Source organism: Bos javanicus, chromosome 2 (genome assembly GCF_032452875.1).
Source record: "Bos javanicus breed banteng chromosome 2, ARS-OSU_banteng_1.0, whole genome shotgun sequence".
Classification (NCBI taxonomy): Eukaryota; Metazoa; Chordata; class Mammalia; order Artiodactyla; family Bovidae; genus Bos; species Bos javanicus.
Window position 1 is genome coordinate 84,435,862 of NC_083869.1, and position 22,428 is coordinate 84,458,289.

At 34.5% G+C, this 22,428-nt stretch overlaps 1 protein-coding gene across 1 annotated transcript in view; it reads left to right on the plus strand.

The window, feature by feature from the left end:
- The window catches only part of SLC39A10 (solute carrier family 39 member 10), a 38,288-nt gene extending 15,970 nt beyond the window's left edge, over positions 1-22,318 (plus strand). The window contains exons 5-9 of the mRNA XM_061440728.1: positions 3,007-3,127; positions 4,329-4,697; positions 5,807-5,887; positions 14,003-14,193; positions 19,545-22,318. Of these exons, the coding sequence (XP_061296712.1) occupies positions 3,007-3,127; positions 4,329-4,697; positions 5,807-5,887; positions 14,003-14,193; positions 19,545-19,703 (921 nt within the window). The 3' untranslated portion in view covers positions 19,704-22,318. The remainder of the gene's footprint in view (positions 1-3,006; positions 3,128-4,328; positions 4,698-5,806; positions 5,888-14,002; positions 14,194-19,544) is intronic.
- Positions 22,319-22,428: the final 110 nt, after the last annotated feature.

Genomic DNA, 22,428 nt, shown 5'->3' on the forward strand with positions numbered 1-22,428 from the left:
GAACTCTGAACTGGGATTCAGGAAAAGTGATTCTGTTTCTTGTCTAGCCACAAACTAGCTCTGAAACTTTGACTCATGCATCATGATTTCCAGTTGTTATCTAAATGCATAGGGAAATAAATTCTACTTCTCATCTGTATTTTCATATTATATTCCAAGTAGTGTATTTAATTTTAATGGCCATATTTTAGTCAGGGCATTGTATTTAATTGCTTCTAGAGGAGATTTGATCAAGATGGTGCATTCAGTGAAGTGTTATCTCAGGAATGGTCAAAGGACCTGGGAAGGATCAACTTAGAGAAAAGTGAAAAGATCTAACAGCCTTTGGCTTGTGAAGGGCCATGTGAAAGGTCATGTGGATAGGTGAAGAATTGACAATGGTGGGAGCGATGCCAAGGTAAAATTGACTGGAAGGAAATGAATCAGAGATTACTGCAGGATATTTAGAGGAAAGGTGAAGAGGTCTTGAGTCATGACATGGGGAAGAGAATGTGATTAAGATAATTATTTAAATGAGAGAATCCAGAAGAAGTTGATAAACAATTTAAAGTCCCTCTCTGTAAATAACAAATTTAGAACACAATACAAATTGCAAGGTTATAAAAAAGTTTTGGATTTACTGTGAGGCTCTAATTTTCTTCGATTGTGTGTACTAACATTGATGCAAAGAAACAGGAAAACAATAGAATGGGAAAGACTAGAGATCTCTTCAAGAAAATTAGAGACACCAAGGGAACATTTCATGCAAAGATGGGCACAATAAAGGACAGAGATGGTATGGACCTGACAGAAGCAGAAGATATTAAGAAGAGGTAGCAAGAATATACAGAAGAACTATACAAAGAGATCTTAATGACTCAGATAACCACGATGGTATGATCACTCACCTAGAGCCAGACATCCTGGAATGTGAAGTCAAATGGGCCTTAGGAAGCATCACTAGGAACAAAGCTAGTACAGGTGATGGAATTCCAGCTGAGCTATTTCAAATCCTAAAAGATGATGCTGTGAAAGTGCTGCACTCAATATGCCAGCAAATTTGGAAAACTCAGCAGTGGCCACAGACTGGAAAAGGTCAATGTTCATTCCAATCCCAAAGGCAACACCAAAGAAGGTTCAAACTACTGCACAACTGCACTCATCTCACATGCTAGTAAAGTAATGCTTAAAATTCTCCAAGCCAGGCTTCAGCAATACGTGAACCATGAAATGTAGTCCTTTAAGAGAAGTTCAAAGTAAATAAATTTTTATAATTTAATCTTGAACGCGTTTTGAACCTAGACTTACTGACAAAATTGAACACATTTTTATAAAGCAAACTGATGGATGAGAAGAGAATTGTCAAAACATGGCAATTTTTTATAAATTTGAAATTGTGGGAAGTAAAAATCTATGTGGCATTCTAAATGTAATAGTAAGGAATTCTTCAAGTATACCAGAGAGTCTAGGTAGATAAATCAGTTCACCTCCTTTATAATAAATAGGACAATAAGTAACCTAAGATGAAAAAGTATATAGTGTTTTTTGAAGAAAGGCAATTAATGATACTTGAGTAGAACAGACATTTGTTGTTCTGCGTAGATGAATCAACTATTGGAAGGAAGCTTTCAGAACACAAGTAACATACCAGATGCTGACTAGTTTCAGCAAGTTGGGGCTTTGTGGGTAGTCACTTGGCAAGTTTTTAGGAAAATCGACAGTCAGAAACAAAGCAGTTAAACAGACTCCCAGCTGGTGTTTTACTTTCTATATCTGTCTCATTGACTTTTGTATTGTTGTTGTCTTTTCCTTCCTTTTTTTTTCTTCATCTCATGTTAAAACTGCTGTTTCTTTTCTTCTCTTTAGGGTGTCTCCATATTACTTTCTTTTGAACATTTTCTGTTTCCTCAGTTTCTATTACCTACTGCTATGAAGCAGAACAACCCCAAGCCCCCAAAATAGGCAGGATTCAGTGGGACAGTTCTTTTGCTCCACATGGTGTGGAGCCATGATCTTAGTTTTCTGAATAGATTCCACCGTAAGATTCCTTATGGATGGAATAGAATACTTATACAGGGAGAAAAGAAATTGATGGTAACCATCTTTTGGAGACTCTACTGCATGTTCAGCTAGCCATAACAAATCTACTTACGCAGCAGTTAGAAGATTTAAACATCTGAAACGTAGTTCACAGCCTATAAGCAAAACCAGCAAGGATTTACTTTTATTCTGTTCTAAAATAGTTATTTACTTTTTAAAAAGTGAACATTGATTAGAAGTATAAATTTAAGTCAGAAGAGTTGTTAGTGATAGACTGATGAGAAGAAGCCAGACTATTAAGAGATAATGTAGGAAAATTCAAAACAATGAAATATAACAGACTTTATTAGTAGAGAACAGATTAAATGAAAAAGGAAAGTTGTCTTTATTGCAAAGCTGTTAAGTCAGTAATTAATTGGTCATTTTCATATATCACCTCATTTAATCCTTGTAAGAATCTCATTTTCATTTTATAGATGAATATTTTTAGGGTTAATAAACTTAGCTTGTCCAAGTGTCATAAAGGTAAACTGTAGCCTTAAGATTTTAATTCAAGTTTGTCTCTATTATTGTCACATATAGGGGAAAGTGACATTGTGATAAATACAGAAAGAAATTAAAAGGAATAAGCTTTCATTTTTTAAAATTTCCCATTCTACACAGTATTAAATGAGAGCAATATTACATATATTTCATGCATTTTGTTTGGGTTGCACATAATAATACAGTACTCTTTACCCTATTCTTATCTTGGAAGTATATGAATTGGACCATTTAGTTGAATATTTGAAAAAAAAAAAAAACATGCAACTTTGGTTGGAGTTTTCATCTGCTTAGGTCTTTTGATTAATTTCTAAAAGTTTTTTTCTCCTTTTATAAATATTTTATAAAATTACCACCATTTATTCCCATAGATGTTAACAGTGAATACTGTTACTAATTGTGCCTGCAAATTTAATGCTCATACCAGATTTTTCTTTTTTTCAGGGAAAAGAGAAATGGTTTATGAAGCAGAACACAGAAGAATCGGCTATTGGAAGGAAGCTTTCAGATCATAAGTTAAATAATACACCAGATGCTGACTGGCTTCAGCTCAAGCCTCTTGCCGGTAGACAACAGTTCTGACTAAAGAGAAACCTTTAAAATATAAAAATTGAAATTTTACATCTAAACTGTACCTGTGTTGTTTGAAATTTGTCTTTGTGGCTTCTCTAATATTAGTTTCTTTTATTTCCTTATGTGTCTCAACTGATTTTGTTCATGTTATGATTATTTTCAGCCTTATTTATTATACTGGGATATAGGGCCAATTCATTATATTACCAGGCAAGGAAGATATTGCACTTTTTACAGAAAAAAAAAAAAATGAAACAAAACATCTTTAGTGTTTTATTTCTTGGTAATGCAAAAATCTCTGTGCCCTCCATATATGATTGTTTTCATGTGAGAAAAGGAGAGTAGGCCTTTATACTTAAAGGAGAGTGATCTTGTACATAAAAATCTCTGCTCATCCATTCATCTATTGTGTTTTGTATTGATGTAATGAGGTAGCTTAAAATTTTCAGGAAAACCTAATATTTAACTATAATTTTTCCCGTTTGTGAGCTTATGTTTTCCCCTGATTACTAATGATTTTCTGTAGAAGAGGCAACCTAGATATTAACTGTAGACTCTGCCCCAAAATACATTTGTGAAGCAAATCTTTGTCATATAATAGCTTTTGTAAACTAGGTGAGAGGCCAACTTTCATTTAAAAAAAATGTGACAGATGTTATCACTTATGGGTTTTTAAACTTCATTTTCATAAAGATCTAGAAATTGTCTTGTTCAGATATGTAAAGCACCCAGAGGAAGCAAGTGGTTTAACTTTTCTTTGTTTTCTTAAATGATAAGAGAAAGTTAGAGTGGGTAAACTTTAAGGTTCCTTTGTTCTCTGAAAAATTATGGGTTTATTTTGTTACCATGGGAATTCTACAGTAACTTTCCACTTTTATTTTCAACTGTTGGTGATGTGCTCCTTAAGCTTCACATGTCTTCATGAGTGCCAGTTTCTCTCCTCTCTGCTATTGATTTCAGTTCCCTTCATTTACTTCATCTGATTCATCTTTTAGACTCTCAAAACCCCAGTTTATGTGTATGCATATGTATATTTCCTTATTTATTTGGTTTTTTAATATCTATTTAGGAATTATAAAAGACTTTCACCTAGGAAATGTTCATTACACTGCTATTTTGTCTGGGTTTAAATTAAGCAAATATGCATTCATGTACTTGTTGATAAAGCATATCCTTTGCCATTATAAATATAGGAACTGATGACTCGGTTGTTTCTGAAGATCGACTTAATGAAACTGAACTGACTGATTTAGAAGGCCAGCAAGAATCCCCTCCTAAAAATTACCTTCGTATAGAAGAGGAGAAAATCATGGACCATTCTCACAGTGATGGAATGCATGCCATTCATGAGCATGACCTCCATGCTGCTGCACATAACCACCATGATGAGAGTAAAACTGTGCTGAGGAAGCATAATCATCAGTGGCACCACAAACATTCTCATCATTCACATGGTCCCTGTCATTCTGGATCAGATCTGAAAGAAACAGGAATAGCTAATATTGCTTGGATGGTAATCATGGGAGATGGCATCCACAATTTCAGTGATGGGTTAGCAATTGGTAAGTAGGCTTAAAACTTGGGTTATAATTTGTTATTCCTTAAGACCATTTTCTGTTTTCCACTGTTTTAGTACTAATCTTGGAGCTTAACAAGTATACTATTATATATTAGTCCTGTCATTTGGCTTTTCCAAAGGCGATGTCAGCGTCTTTGGTAAGTTTACTTGGGGGCATAAAGGTATACTTTCAGTGGGTTTTTCTTTGAACATGTAAACAAATGTCTGCAGTATACTTCTTTAGTAACTTGATTTCTTATTGAAGGGATAGTTACCATATTGAAAAAGCTACCTTAACATATTTCCAAATACATTTATACATTTCCGAATGAGAACAAATGAATTTGAATCTTGGGTTTAAAATTTTTTTTATACTTTAAAAAGTGAAGAAAAACTTTACAATGGTAAAAATCCATTATATCAAATTCAAATATATATTAGAGTCTTGTTAATATAAACTGATGTTACCAGTTTAGGAGAACATTAAAAGTGATTAATACATAATTTTCTTTTGAGATCCAGACTATTAAATAATTATTCAGAAGTAGGCTTTGGTTTCTTTCAGGAGAGACCATATTTTTGAAGCTACAGTGGCTGTCATTGTTAAAGAATAAAGAATTTTACTAGTAGTAGCAAATGCATGTATACCTCTGATTTCAGTTTTCAGGACATTCTGACAAATAATAATTTATACCATTCATGCTCTAGACCTAGAAAAATTTGGATATGGATGCTTTTAAATATTTGAATATCTATAAATATTAGTTTGTAAGAACAAGCACAGTTATAGACTTACGTGACTTAAAATTGAGGTCAGAGATTGAAACACTAAAACTGTTACTGCTCTGACACTGTGGGTGAATTAGAAGATTACACAAATAGAGAATTTAATTCAATAGGGTATATTTATTTCATTGATTAGCTTTCTCTGGTTGTCACATACCTGTTGTACTTTACTCTCTGTGTGTTCAAAACCTATAGTGTATGAGATTAGTGAGTCACTCATCATTATGAAATTAGGTAAAAGAGAATGCACCTGCCATTATGAATGAAAATAGAAAAAGAGAAGATCTGTAAATGTCACTTGGATTTTTTCCACCCCCCTGACCTTAGGAGCGGCTTTCAGTGCTGGATTGACGGGAGGAATCAGTACTTCTATAGCTGTCTTCTGTCATGAACTGCCACATGAATTAGGTAACATGATCTTAAAATTTATCAGATTTCATCAAATGTAAGAGTTAATATAAATGCATCTAAATTTTAGAGATGTTAAAACATAAAAAATGGCTGATGGCAAGTATTCAGTATCATCATTCTCTTATTTACTGAAATTTTTGTTAATGTGCTTCCAAAAGTGTGTATTGTTTTTATGTATTTTTATTTTATATAAACAATATTGTTATAGCCCACTCTGTTTCTTATTTACTAATCAGTGTATTTTTAACTCCATGAATTAATTTAATGCTGTTTCTGCCTAGTACTTGAAGGTGTGTATTTACCACACTTTTACATACTTAGCACCCAGTAATTGGACTTACCATGTATCCTGCCACCACAGATAATGCTGCATTGAACATCTGTAGACTTGATGCTGAGAGACCCTTGTGAGAACATCGTATGGGGTATATACCTGGGAACAGAACTGATGGATCCTAAGATATGCATGCCTGAGAGTATCATATCACTGTCGAGAATGACCAAACTAATGTCCTCTCTAGCAGTAATAACTGAGAATTCCTTTGTTTCTTCATCCCTGGTAACACTTAGCATTAACTCTCTAATTTTTGCCAATTTATAAGGTGTACAGTGATATTTCTTTATTGTATTAATAGGCATTTTTTGATCCAGCAATCATTTTTTAAATTTCTCTTATGTTTTGGTTTCCTCCTATAAATTGAAAAATGGAAGAAAAAATATGAACGTACATTCACATAGAAAATATGAGGGATATGAAGGTGACATAAATTTGAAAGAAAAAAAACTGCATCTCTTGAGTATCCAAGGAATTTCTTCATGTGCCCCTCCTTCTGACTGAAATGTCTATCATTTTGACTGTTTATCTTGATTGGTAGTATACTGATTGGCCCACTTTGAGTAGAATTAACTTATATAATTTTCTTAATTACTAACTGCTCATATAAAGTAAAAAAAAATCTCTTACTGCTTACTTGGTGCTGATTCTTTAGGACTTGATTCCCTATAGTTTTATTTACCTTGTCAACATTCGGCATATAATCATATATCTTGTTTATGCCCCATAATCCTTTATCCAGACCCTTCATTGTCTTTTCCTTGGGCATTTTCCTTAGGGAGTACTTATAGTTCTGGTTTCATTCTGTTCCAGTGTATCTTATATACCTATTTTCTTGACATATGCCTATGTTACTCTATGACTAGATGTGACTTAATCAAAATCTTTCAGTCCCCTTCCTTTACATATAAAGTAAAAGCTGAGAGGCATTAATGTTCCTTTCAGTGACCTTCACATCTGGCTTCCAGCTACCTTTTCAGCCTCACTCACCGAATTGCTGTTACTTGTTTTCGACTTCACCCAAACACAGTTAGTTCATCAAACCTGCACTCTGGGTGCCTGACCTATTTCTTTGCTTATTCCCTCCTAATTGGCTTGTCCTGCTAGGGCTGTCCCTAGTGTAGCATGTTAAGTCTTTTTCCCTCTAACTTCAGTACTGCCTTCCAGTACACCATGCCTCAGGTTTATCTTTCCTCTAAACTTTATCACTTACTTTCTCTAGGTCCTTCTTTTAATGCTTAGTATATTTCCCTTTTAGACATCCTATTTGCTTATAATGTAGGTTTTTTTTGTGTGCAGATATTATATCTCACATTGTGAGATATTATTTCTCAGTTATATTTAACTGCTTTCCTATGCTAGTAAGAGAATGATGTACCAAATACCTTCCTTGCATTTCAGGAGCAACACAAATCAAGACTGTCTGTCAGTTTTTATATATAAGAAACATTGCCTAATTGTTTTAACCCTTTTTTTTTTTAAGTTTGCTTAGTAATAAACTTGGATAGTCACATGCACATCCATAGTATGCCAGGAAAGCCTTCAGCTTCCTTCCTACCACCCACTACCCCCTAAAAGGAATATGTCAGGCCACTTTATAATTAAGTATGGTTATACCGAATTCTTCTTAACCACTTGCCATGCTCCATTTCAGCACAGAATTGACAGCAGAGATGTTGGAAATGAGGGAGGGTTGCCTTCCTCAACCTTACTCCTTTTTCCCCCTGTACTTTCTTATTGAAGGAGTGACACACAATGATAACTACACATAAGACAAATGTAGTACATAGCTTACTGGCTAGGTAAGCCCTTGTTTACCCAGTGCAGAGTTCTGGTGAAAGCCTGAGCCAAGACACCTCAGTGAAATATTGAGACTCCAAATCTCTACCTGTTCTACCCCACAAACCAGAGATTAAGATGTTACTATTTGGGCCTTTCCTCGTGGCTCAGACAGTAAAGAATCTGCTTGCAATGCAGGGGGCCCAGGTTTGATCCCTGAGTTGGGAAGCTCTCTTGGAGAAGGGAATGGTTACCCACTCTGGTATTCTTGCCTGGGAAATCCCATGGACAGAGGAGCCTGGTTGGCTACAGTCCATGGGGTCACAAAAAGTCGGACACGACTGAGCAACTAACACTATTGCTGTAAGAGGAAACTCCAATCCAGACGTACATCTGCTCTGCCAGAAGGAGAGGAGACATGAAAATGTATGTTTTCCCCAGTGCCTTGTGCTAAGTTGACAAACTGCCCCATGCTAGTTGCCTAAGCTCCTGGGAAAGGAAGATCATAAAGAAATGACCCAGCTTCCTCCTCTGGAGTGGGCCTGAAGGGCTTTGGCTTTTTTATCCATCTACAATGTGGAGATGGTCTAAAGGAAGTTTTTACCTTTAAGACACAGTAATGAGCACTTTGGTAAAACAGGGCCAGATATATGTCTCTACTATGATTAGATTATCCATACTTATTTAGAGAAGAACAGAAAGTAGAGAGAGGCATAGAAGCTTCTGAGTCAGAATTTCTAGGCAAAGAGAAAAACCCATGCCTTTGAGGCTGCAACAAACACTAGGCAGGTGGATAGGGACAAATTCTCTTTCCACTTAGCAGTTTAAGATGTTGGCAAAGCAGCCTAATATGTCACATTCTAGGATTCTTTGATATAAAACCTGTTTTGCCCTAGCTAAATTTTTGATTATGAATTCTTAAAACTATTCTGAGATTTTTATACTAAAGTGATACCCTAAGGGAAAAAACATGTACAGTTGACCCTTGAACAACATGGGTTTGAACTGTGCAGAATTTTTTTTTCTGTAGTATATGAAAGTGAAGTGAAAGTTAATTTCTCATTCATGTCCAACTCTTTGGGATCCCCTGGACTGTAGCCTGCCCAGCTCCTCTGTCCATAGGATTCTCCAGGCAAGAGTACTGGAGTGGTTGCCATTTCCTTCTCCAGGGGATCTTTCCTACCCAGGGATCAAACCCAGGTCTCCTGCATTGCAGGCAGATTCTTTACCAACTGAGCCACTGAAGTTACACAACTGCCAAGCATCTGTCTCAGCCTCCAAGGGACTGGTTTTTCTCCTTGTCTAGGAATTTTGACTCAGAAGCTTCTATGCCTCTCTCTACACTCCGTTCTTCTCCAAATGAATATGAGTGGATAATCTAATCAGTAGAGGCCCTATTTTACCAAAGTGCCCATTACTGTGTCTTAAAGGTCTATAGTATATACCACAGTGTTACACGATTTGCAGTTGGTTGAATCTGCACATGTGGAATAGAGTATATGAAGAACTGACACAGATTTTCAACTGGGCCCCTGCATCGTTCAAGGATCACTTACATTCTAGTACCTTGGAGACTGATCCTCAGTCCACCCAGTAATTCCAAATTTTGATGTTCCTCTTCTGAACAGATTTCTCTTTCTCTAATTGTGTTCCAGGTAGGGTTTTTGTATGTTTGGGAATGTATTATAAAAAAAAACATGTACTTTTAAACCTTAGAATATAGGGAGGTCCCCTGAAAGAGGTGTGCAGAAACTGAAGCCATCAGAGGAAATAGAAAACCCAGATTTCTCATTTCATGTTTGCTGTGGTGTATGAGATTACCTGATTTATTACTCCTTCTTCTGTTTTTGCCAAACTTGTGTAGCTGAATTTAAGTAAGTTGTAATATTATTCTTTTGCATTCTTTCCACTTTTTTCTACCCTTTTCATAAGGAGCTATATTTGAAACATTTGAAAAATAATTTATAAGAAAACCTATATAAGAATGTATAAAGGGGAAGTGAGATTGAGGATAATCCAAAAAGGTAGATGATCCAAACTCTTTTCTTGACATTTAGCAATGTTTTAACTTAAGGAAATAACATTTTGATAAATAAATGTAACTGTGTTACTAATACATTATTGACCAGAGATGTATTAATGCCACAGGCATTAGTTTTTTAAAAAAATCCCTGGTCAATAATGTGTTAAGACTCAGCTTAGAGTGGCTGTCTATAATGCTGTCCATTTTTTCCTTCCTTCTCATGAGTATTAAGAATTAAATAAATTCAAAATAAGATATTCATAATGTGCTAAATAAATTGTCCAGGGAAAATTGAACATTCACTGTTTAGATTTATACATGTGTATACATGCATTAGTTAAGACAAAAAAAAACCTTACAGTATATACTTAAAAAAAACTCAAAGATTTCATATTAGCAGATATTAACATTATAACATTGGATTGCATTAATATAACAGCTTTGGTAGGCACACCTCATTCTTTGTGCTAATGATATCCATTGTCAGCAGAAAGGAAAGAATATTGATTTGTCAAAAGATGAATATATTTGCTTATTCAGTGTAAATTCCAGCTGAGGATTCCTTTATTTTTCAAATGTTTATATAGGTTCTTACTGAGAAGAGAAGGGTAGAAAAATATGCAGATAACTTTGAGGAAATTATAACCTGAGATAAAAGTAGGACAAAGATAGATTCTTAAATGATCCATCATGATATAAGAACACCATATAAAAGTCATTTATACTGCTATATACTAGCATTGAACAATTAGAAATTGAAATTTTTAAAAAGTAATGTTCACAGTAACACCAAAAAATACAAAATACTTTGGTTAAATCTAACAAAATATACAATAGAATCTGTATGCTGAAAACTACAATTTGCCAACAAAAGAAATCAGAGGAAACTTACGTGAAGATCTATTGTAAGTTTATGGACCAAAAGACTTAGCATTTCTAAGATACTAATTCTGCCTATAGATTCAGTACATTCCCAATTGAAATCTCAATAGACTATTTTGGAGATAAATGAATTTTTTACAAAAACTTTCATGGAAAGGGAAAGGAATGGCCAGAAGAATTTTAAAAAGTAAACCAAGGTTAAATTTAAGACTTGTAAATCCACAATAATCAAAACAATTTATATTAGTTAAAAAATAGGTACATAAATCAGTGGAACAAGGTATAGAATCCACACACATATAGCAACTTATTTGCAACAAAAGTGCAAAGGAAATCCCATGTAGGATGAATAGTTTGTTCAACAAATGTTTCTGCAATAATTGGATATCTACTTGCAAAAAAAAGTCCTCCTACCATAGACAAAAGTTAAAAATGGATCATTGATCTAAATGAAAAAAATTTTAAATATAAAAGAATTTTAGAAGAAAACACAGAAAATCTTGTGTATTTTGGATTAAGCAAGTTGTTCTTCTATACAACACCAAAAGCATGCTCTACTAAGGAAAAAAGCAATAAAGTGGACTTCCTAAAAAGTAAAAACTCTACACAAAAGACACTTAAAGAGAATGAAGAGACAAGCCAAAGACTAGGAATAAGTATTCGGAAAATATATATCTGATCAAAGTCTTTTGGGAAGTTTAAAGACCTCTCAACTCAGTAATAAGGAAACCAACAATTCAACAATTTAAAAAAAATGGGTAAAATACTTGAACAGGCATTTCACTAAAGAAGTTATGCAGATAACAGATAAACACATGAGAATTCAGTACTGGATTTGTCATTGTGGGCTGGAAAGGATCAGGAGCAACCAGAACTCCTGTCTACATACAGGAGACAAAAATTTTGGTTGATACAGAAATTTATTTATGAATGTGTATAGTGGCTTTATTCATAATTACCAAAAATTGGAAACAACCTAAATGTCCTTAAGCTACTGAAGGGATAAATAAGCTATTGTTCATCTATGCAATATTACTTAGTGGTAAAAAGCCATGATTTTCTGATATAAATTGTAACATGGATGAATCTTAGATCACACTAAGTGAAAAAAAAAAAAAAAATCCAGACTCAAAGGACTACATAATTTATGTGATGTTCTGGGGAAGACAAAACTGTAGGGACAGAAAGCAGATCACTAGAAGTGAGGGGCCTAAGGAAATTTGGGGGTTTGGGCAGGTAAAGAAACAGAGTCTGATAGTTATGTTTACATAATGTATATACTTTTTTAAAATATATACTTTTGTTAAAACTCAGCATCACAAAAGGGGAGGATTATATATGTAAGTTATACCTTAATTTTAAAAAGTATTAACTAAATATCTCATCTGGCATCTTGTCTAGTTAATTCATGCTGTTTTGTAGTTATTCAGGGATGAAAGTAATCATCTTCCCACCCAGTAATATCAGGAAGGCATCAGAACTGATGTTTGTACTTAACAATACTTTGGTTCAATGAGTATTCAATAATGCTCCTTTAAAAATTCTATTTGAAATTATAAAAGGAAACACTGTATTTTATAATCTAAATGTCACTTCTGTAGTCTCATTTTATATTACCTAAACCCTGCTAAATGAAATTGTCCCTTTAACACAATAGATGGGTGAATTATTGAAAGTATGGTGAGGAACTTTGTAAAGGAAGAAGTTAGGGAACTCTTTCCCTAGAGGAAGCTGAGGAAGAAAGGCCAGAGGAAATTAAAACTCTAGAGAAGAGATAAAAATTGACATTGAATCCAAGTCTCAGCAGGAGAATTAAGTATTTAAGATGAGAGAGAGAAGCTATAGGATGTATAGTAATATTAGGTGGAAACTGGAGAATGGCAGTTTAGAAGCCGTTGGTAGGTAATCTCGATTGTATTATCTTTCCCAATAATGTTGCAGGATGTAGTTTGTAGCATTTCATTAGAACATGGAAAATAATGCCTTGCACTAATTTCTTTGTTGTTAACTTCTACTTATCTATTATAAATGAGAATCATGTAATCATAACTTACACACACACCCCCCTAGATCATGTGCTTTTAGTCATGTAAGGTACCTTTCTCATGGGAAAGAAACAGTATTCTTCTCATGGGAAAGAAATAGTTATTCTCATGGGAAACAGCCCTCAGTATTCTGTATAGTAACTTGCATCTACTGAACATTCAGTAATTGACTGGATGTTTGTATATTTAGTAGCTAAAACAAAAAAGGTTACAATTAATGAAACTATTGCTTTTGACCCTTTAGCTTCAAGACTGTTAGTTCTAGCAACATTTTGCCCTTCTAGTAATGTCTCTCTAATCAATATTTAATCCTTTATTACCAGCTTTAGACAGATGAGTGAGAAAAGTCTCTCTATTCTTTTTACATTTTTAGGATTTTCAGAATTAAGATTTAACTTTTCTTTTGGAATAAAGAAAACATAAATGTAAACTGCATACAATATACTTAGAATCTGTTACCTCTGTTCTTTCTTAGCCCATTTCCCTTAGAAGGGGCAGACATCAGAGTAGAGAGCTTTATTTGTTGCTCACAAAAAGTGCTGTGGTGAAGTTCTTTTTTCTTATGTCTTTTTGGTGTTCTGTAAAATTTTCATTTCAGTTATCAAGTAACATTGACCTTGCTTTTTGATATACAGTTCTTTGAGTTTTAACATGTATATAGATTTGTGTCACTGCTACCACCATCAAGGATAACAGTTCCATCATCTCAACAAACCCCTTCATGCTGTCCCTGTGTAGTCACATCCCTTTTCTATCCTTGCCCTTTGGTGACCCCAAGTGCTCTTCATCACTATCGTTTTATCTTTTTGAGAATATCATATAATGGAATCATATATAACCTTCCAGACTATTTTTCAGCATGATGCCTTTGAGATTCACCCAAGGTTTTGCATGTATTAAGGTTTAATAAGTAAAATTTCATTATAAAATTTCAGTTATAAAGGTATATCTTTTAATGTCATTCTTAATTTTGTTTTTTTGTTGGTGTTTTCCTGAATTTGTAAGTAAAATCCTGTGGTTTTAAAACTTACCTTATGTCTTAACTGCAGGTGATTTTGCAGTTCTTCTTAAAGCAGGCATGACTGTAAAGCAAGCAATTGTATACAACCTCCTCTCTGCCATGATGGCCTACATAGGCATGCTCATAGGCACAGCTGTTGGTCAGTATGCCAATAACATCACACTTTGGATCTTTGCAATCACTGCAGGCATGTTCCTCTACGTAGCCTTGGTGGATATGGTAAGACAGCTTATTTTATATTTTTGTTCTTACACTAAACCTGTAAATAGAATGAACTTCCAAAAATGGAAGAACTCTTTGGATGTAGTTTGAAAGACTAATAAATATAACCCATTTTAAAGACATATGATATCTTAAATAATCTATTAAGACATTTAAGTAGGAGGATTCCTTCTTTGGCAACCAGTTATCTTGAACATTTTTGATCAAATAATATTACTACTCAAAGTAACCATCAATAATATTTAAAGGTATAATTAAAAAATTACTATAGTACTTTGAAGGTTTTGTAATATTGAGGTGGAAGTGTTTTTTTATGGTTAACAAAATAATTCTTTGAGCTTGCTTAATAGCAAATAGGAAGGAAGTACTATATTTCTCCAGCCTTCTGCAGAAAATGGTTTATATTCCAAGGGGTTTATGTAATTGCCCTTATTTCTAACTTCAATTTAAAGTTAATAAATCTGTAACACTAATTAGTTTAATTTTAATTTTACTTTTATACCCTATATGTGTTAGGCAGTGTGTTTGCAAAATAATTTGGTTACTTTCTGTTTTTAACTAGATAACTGTGTTCACTTTTCTACCTAGTAGACTCTAGTAGATAGTCTCGTTTCAGTTATATAGCCTAAATTTTTAATTACAGAATATTTATTATAGCAAGTTTGGACAGTAAGAAAAAATAATTTTTATTTTATATCCAGAAGCAGCCATTTACCTCCTCTCTCCTTAAGCCTCTAACACCTCACTTACTGTCCTCATGTTTAGCTGATGACCTTACCTCCTATTTCATGGAGAACACTGAAGCCACTGAGACAACTTCCCACTAGTTCCTGTCACCATTTCTACTCATTTCCCTGTGTCAATGCCTGTTTACCTTTGTCCCTGTTACTATGAAAAAACGTCTGTGTTCCTACTAGATCCAGCTCCTTCAAACTGTTCTCTAGATCTTATCTATCTCCTCTCTCACCCAACTCCCTTAAATTTCTCCCTTTTTCCTGCGTCATTTATTTTTCCCTCCTGCTGGATCATTCCTATCAGTGTATAAACCTCGTGTTACTTTTCCTATCTTAAAAAGGGAGGGTGGAAGAGGATCTTTTTAAATTCCAGTTTCAGTTTTAGCTACTGCCCTATTTATTATTCTCCTTCCCAGTTATAGTAATTACCCATTCTTGTTTTTTAATTCTTTTCTCTCATGAGTCTAGCTCATTAGGTTTTTTTCCTGACTGTTCTGCCAGGTTACTTTGTCAGATCTACCATTCACCAGAACATTGCTAAATCCGCTGGTCACTTACCCTGTTCGTCTTCATTTCACTTTTCCTAACAGCAGCATCTGGCTGTTGATCATGCTCTTCTCTTTGGAATATTTCCTTGGCCATTGGCTTCTGTACCACCACCATTTCCTGAATTCCCATGTTTCTGGCCTTTTCTTAGTCTTTTGCTGGATTTTCTTCTCTTCCCTTACCTCTGAATGTTGATGAAAGTCCTCTCAGTAATCTTACCTGGTCTCATGGCTAAAGTCTCATGGCTTTAAGTATTTATTGGCTGATAATTTCTAACTTTGCAACCCTCACCCTGTGGACCAAGGTGCGTGATAGGCTACAGCCCATGAGGTCACAAAAAGTCAGGCACGACTGAGCAACTGAGCACACACACACAATGAGGGTGTATCACATCACATTTTTTGTGCTTCTCTGGTGGCTCAGACAGTCAAGAATTGGCCTGCAATGCAGGAGACCCAGGTTTGATCCCTGAGTTGGGAAGATCCCCTGGGGAAGGGAATGGCTACCCACTCCAGTATTCTTGCCTGGAGAATTCCATGGACAGAGAAGTCTGGCGGGCTACAGTTCATGGGATCACAAAGAGTTGGACATGACTGAGTGACTAACACTTTCATTTTCTTTACATCTTTAGCCCAGGCCATTTCCTTAACTCCAAATTAGCATTATCTACCAGCTTACCTGAATATCTAAAAGGTGTTATAAACTTAATATATTCAGAAACCAGCTCTTGATATTTGCCAACCCTACTCCTTACACCAGCACTTCCTTTAGAATCCTCCATCTATTTTTTTAAAATCCTCCATCTATTAACAATAACTTTTTTCTTCTTCTTTATTCTTTCTCAGATCAAACCCTTGAGTATCACTCTTTGACTCTCCTTTTTCTGTCCCTTCCACATCTACTGGGGCTCCATCTCCTCATCACCTATACTCTAGTCTCCTTCCAGGCACCATCATCTCTTTTTAACTGTTCTCCCTGCTTTTTTGCCCTTGTCATAGCCACCACACTCTATATCTATCACCACACCTTGGGTGACTTTTTTTTCCAAGTGATCCTTGTAAGATTAGATTAGATCATATCACTTGTGAGCTTCAAACCCTTCAGTGATTTTCCATCTCATTAAAGCAGAAGCACAGAGTTCTTGTTTTGATCTTCAAGGTTTTTTATCCTCCTTTTCCATCCCTGATTTTCCTAACCTTACCTCACTTCTGCTCCCCCAGGAGGCACACTCTGCCTCAGGGTCCTGGCTCTCGCTGATCACTCCTGTGGAATATTTTCCTGAGACATTCTCCCAGCCAGTTCCCTTACTTCTTGAGGCACCCTATCTAAAATTTCAGTCTCCACACCAACATTTCACATCCTCTATTCCTACTTTACTTTTTCTCATTTGCACTTGCATCTAAATTTACTAATAACACACTGAACATTTTTTTTATTTATTGAGTTCATTTTGTGCCCCATTAGGCAATCAGTTCTCGGAAGGCAGGCATTTTTATAATATTTCAGTTACTGCTGGAGATGTATAATTAATTCATAATTAATTGAATGAAGAGTGAATGAGCTAATTCTTATATTAGAGAGCTAAACTTGTAAAAAGAACAAGAGTGTCATTATAGTAAGGAATTAATAGTCTAATGAAAAAGAAAAGTAGCCATCAATTACAATCTTTTGTATGCACATTATGATAGACTGATGTACCATGTTTGTGAAATTAGAGTCTAGCTAAAAAATTGGGAAATAAAATTAGGCAAGTTTTTCTGGAATAGGAAATTTGAGCCAAGTATTTAAAGAGGTAGAAGAGTTTATCAGAATCAAGAGGAAAGGGCATGTAAGAAATAACATTTCTTTTACCAGTCAGTCTACTCCTGGGACTATATTCTGAGGAAATAAAATGATTATTGCTAATAAAGCAAGCAAATAAAAATGAAATCATATTTCATATTTCAAAAAAAAATACTTTTTGCAGAGTAGTTATAATGTCTCAATTGAAAACACCTAAGTATTCTAAAAGACAGGGACAAACTATCCACATATATTTTAGGACTCATTTAGGACATATATTAGGTAATATATCTACAGTGACATTAATTATGTAGATGGTGATCAGATCATGAGTCATACAATTTTCCATGCTAAAAAGGTTAGTCTATCTTACGAATTTTGGGAGACCATTAAAAGGTTTAAGCAACAATGACAGACATTATCTCATTTTTGTTTTATAAAGATCACTTTAGCTAAAAGGAAGAAGTTTATATTGATTTATATAGTCATTAAGTAAGACAGCATCAATACCAGTAGTTTTAGTTTTAGACAGATAACAAATTGGAAGTTTCTGGTTTTTGGAAGCTTTGGATAGCACCTGTTTATCAACAAGCACTGTTGCATGTTAACACCTGTGGTCATACAGGTAGGTACTGGCTGGCTCTTAACTGGTTATGACAGACAGTACTGGTGTTAGCATTCAGGACAGAATTGAGTGTGAGGGAGGCACTGTGGTGCCTCTTCTTGTTGGTATCTGCACATGTCTAGAGGGAATATTTCTGTGAAATGTACATTGTTTATGTTTAAATACTAAGGACAGTTAAAAGTTTTTGTAACCATAAAATCTTGGGAAAAAAGTTTTTGTAACAATAAAAGTAGTCTTCTTTCTAAAATGATAGGTAAGAACCTGCCAGTTGTAGTCTTAATCTAGGGGTTGGCAAACCACAGAGTTTAAATATTTATTATTTCTTTTACTTTTCTGTAAAAGAAACAATAATAAATATTTAAACTCTGTGGACCATATAATGTCTGTCACAGTTATTCACCTTTGACATTTATAATGGTCTTTACTACTTAATTCTGCTGGATAAGAACAGTAACCTCCATTAGCATACACTACTGCACAGACTTCTATAAACCGAACATATAACCAGCATGAAGTAGTTCTTAAATAGGACTCTCAGGAGATTGTTAAATATACTGTAGCACTGTCAGAGCATGGTAATTGGATTAATTGTACTCATTATTTAATAATGAATAATGATATTTCTTCCTTGTAGACATTATGTACTTAACACTGCATTTCTCCTCCCTAAACCCCAGAGTACCAAGATACTGTTTGGAGTAAAAGCTTAGTGTCAAGTAGATAGCATATCAGTGTCCTGTAGGTATTCACTCCAAACTTGAAAAACAAACAACAAACAAAAATGAATATGAGAATTGGAAATAGTTCTTTTTAAATTTTGATTATGTTTGGGTGGGAAGAATGTATGCTTATAATAATGCACATACATTCATTCTTCAGCAAATCCTTTTTACTTAGACACATTAAAGATTTTAGTTTTATACTTTTCTATGGATTATTTTTAAATGTGGTATATGCTTGTGCTTTAGAAGCTGAACTATACTTTTCAGTGTACTGTGCCTTTAAAGATATTGGAAACTTTCAAATTTTAAAAATGTTACCACTGTTAAGAGAATAGAATACCTTGTGAAGATAGCATGCATAACTTGGTAGTACTGCTGCACAGCCTTGATACACTATTTCTGTCTATTATTGGAAGAAAAATAATGGCTTTTAAGAGCATAAAGGTATCAATTTTGGAATTGTCTTGTTACTGTGTATCCTTGATGAAATGTGCAGTTGGAAATGAGAATTTAGATGGAAAAGGGTGAATAAATGATAGTTTTGAATGAAATATCCCCCAAAGGAATCTTACTTTCTCAGTGAGCTTAAGATATATCAGTAAGTGTGGGAATGGTGGTGTTTTTTTCCCTGAGTTTCATTGGCAAAACTGCTAAAGTTTTATACTTTAGCAGAAATGTTGGCAGACAGTAAAACTTTTAAAAAGTAACTAATACATATATGATGTGTTCTGTTGGGAGGTGAGGAGGGCACAGATTTAGTCTTTATTTAGTACATAGCTAGAGCATAAAATTTCTAAGTGTTTGACTAAAATATGGTTAGCACCATGTTCAAAATTATTAGTAGTTGTGCTTTAGTCACTAACTTTCTTAAATAGGAAAATGTTTTAAAAAATGAGATTATACAAAATTGTTTTAAAATATTTAAAAAATATTTTTTAGCTTCCAGAAATGTTGCATGGTGATGGTGACAATGAAGAACATGGCTTCTGTCCAGTGGGGCAATTCATTCTTCAGAATTTAGGATTGCTGTTTGGATTTGCCATTATGCTGGTAATTGCCCTCTATGAAGACAAAATTGTGTTTGACCTCCAGTTTTGACCATTCCCAGCAATCACTGCTGATGATGAGAATGTTACCATGCAGCTTTGCATCTGTTCCTTGTACTGTAAGCACATTGCTCAAAGAAAAGTCAGTGGCTTGCACTACTTACAAGTTCATAGATTTGAGCCTAACCACAAAGACCAGTGCTCAGTACTGTTTTCCCTGCATGAAGGGGTCTTTTAAAAATATAAAACTTGTGATAAAGAAAGGAGAAAATGGGACTCCATGAACCAATGTTGATATAGGTTTGATTAAGACTTTTTATAAAGAAATAATCATATAAAAAACACTAAAGTAGTCTCTATTAGTAGAAACTTCTGTGGCTATGCAGAAATAGAAATTGAACCAAAAAGAAAAAAAATCACTTAAACTTTAAAAATATTTTAAATGGACTTCGGGCAGACTTTTCTTTGTGCTAAAAGTGAATTGTAGTGTCCTTTAATTCAGCTACATATGGGATCAACATGACACAGCTTTGAAGCTGCATAAAGTAGGACTGTAGCACCTAGAGGAAAGCTCAGGCTGCATTAGAGTATGGATTTAGCATTGGGAAAAGGCCCTTATTCTTTAAATCTAGAGTTACTATTTTTGTATATATTTGCATAGGGTTTAAACTTGCAGCCTAAACTACTGAAATTTGTGACTGTACATTTGTGTGAGCTTCAGTTTAATGACAGATTCATAATGGTTCTTTGTATTAATATTATACTTGGTGTTTGGGCTTTTTTTTTTTTAACTTTTATTTTTGTTTCAGGTTTTTTGGTGAGGGTAAGGGGTTTGGAGCATGTGGTAAAATGTTTTTTTTTTTTTCCTTAAAACTGTAACCCTTTAGAATATATCAGCAAAATGAAGAACCCAAACATGGTCTAAATATTCAGATTCCCTACTTTAACAGAAATAATTAGTTATTTGGGAAATTTAAGTTTTAAATGTACCCAGTGCTCTACCAGTTTGGCACTGGGAGCTAGAGCACATGCTGTGGCTGGCAGTAAGGCTGTAAGTCAGCAAGTTTACCATGTCCATAATCTGTACGTTGAGTGTAAGAATGGTTCTGAGGGTGATCTCCATTGATGCCCTGGCTGTCATGGTACCGGGTGACTTGGAAGATGCAGTTAAGTAACTCGGCTGAAATCACTTATCATTTTGTGCCAACATGTGCTTTTCGTGCCTGGTAGGAATTAGTCTCTTTTTTAGGTGCCCTGTTCTCCTGCCATAAATGGTGAATGATTTGTGAGAAGTGCAAGCCACATTTATCCTGAATTTTGACCTAATAATTTGTAGTACTAATCATATGCATGTAGCTTTTCTGTTTACATCTTGTGCCACATGGTCTTCATTTATGCCAGGTAAACTGTATTTGAACTACCTGCGGGCAGCTTTGTTTTGATCTGCTTGGCTACCTGTGTAGCGGCTTTAAAAATCTTACTGTTCAGATATTTAAGAGCCAAACTCGTTCCATTCCATTTAAACTGTCTTCAGTTGGTCCTCCTCCTTTCCCCAGTTCCTTTTCTCTTACTCCATGAACTTTAAAACAAAACTGAGCAGCACATGCATCCAGGTATTAAGAGTATTGCCAGTGTTTCTCCTGTATGGTGTAAGCAAGGGGTTCATTAGGTGTTAGTTCCTTCATTTATGCTTGAATTTGAAAAATTATTTCTTGCTTTCTTCATGGCTTTCTATAACAAGTAGGAGTTTTATACTTAGATTACTTTCAGCATTGGGCACTGAATTAGGACAGTCCTCATCTCATTGCTTGACCCTTCAAGCAACCTAGCTAAAAGGTGCTGATATTTTATTTAGTACTGCCAACTTCAAGTGATTCAGATATCTTGCTTTCTGAACCAAGGTATATTTATAGTTCATTTTGGGGTCTTTATGCCCAAGGAGAATTCTGCATTCCAGCATTAAATCTGCTTAATTTTAAAACTTTTATGAAAAGCAACAGCTGGAATATACTCCCAGTCTTAAAAACAAATGCCTGATTTAAAGCAAATAGGTTATGCTGAAGTATATAAAGTTTTATATTCTCTCAAAAATGGTAGTATCTTTATTTGCTAGATTTTTTTTAAACTTCTAAGAGGGCTGTAACAGTTGCTGCTAGTATTTTTCTTGGGGTTCCACCAGTATTTAGTTTTTACATCATCCTAATGTATAATTTCAAGTCTTACTAGACAATCTGAATTCCACTACATTTCTGTTTGGCTCCAACATTCCATTTAGCTTGACCAGTCTAATTTAACATGTGTTTGTTGGAGGTCATTAATGTTACTTGTACAATGCTGTCACTGTGTGACATTCATATGAATTTTGGTGTATATCACATTGCATTCAATCAGCTGTGATTATGCTTAGAAATACTATAGTAACTAGATGCAGTGTGAATTTTTTCCATTAACAGTAAGTCAGTGGCTTAAATGTGATTATGGTCCTGCAAGGTGATACTTGCTAAAATATCTAAACTTTTTGTTGTTGTTGTAACGGAATCATTTTTTTAAAATTTATAAAGCTGGAAATGATCAAATGCTGTTTTTTCATTGTCAACAGTGGTGTGTCATTTTATGTATGTTCCTAATGCTTATGGAACGCTCCCCAAATAAAGTTATTCAAAAAGAGCAACTATACCAGTGTGTCTTATTTAATCTGTTAGAATAGTTCCTAACTTTGAAGTATGAGTCATTTTAAATATTAAGTATAACTTTAGTCAAATTGACTTAAACCAAAT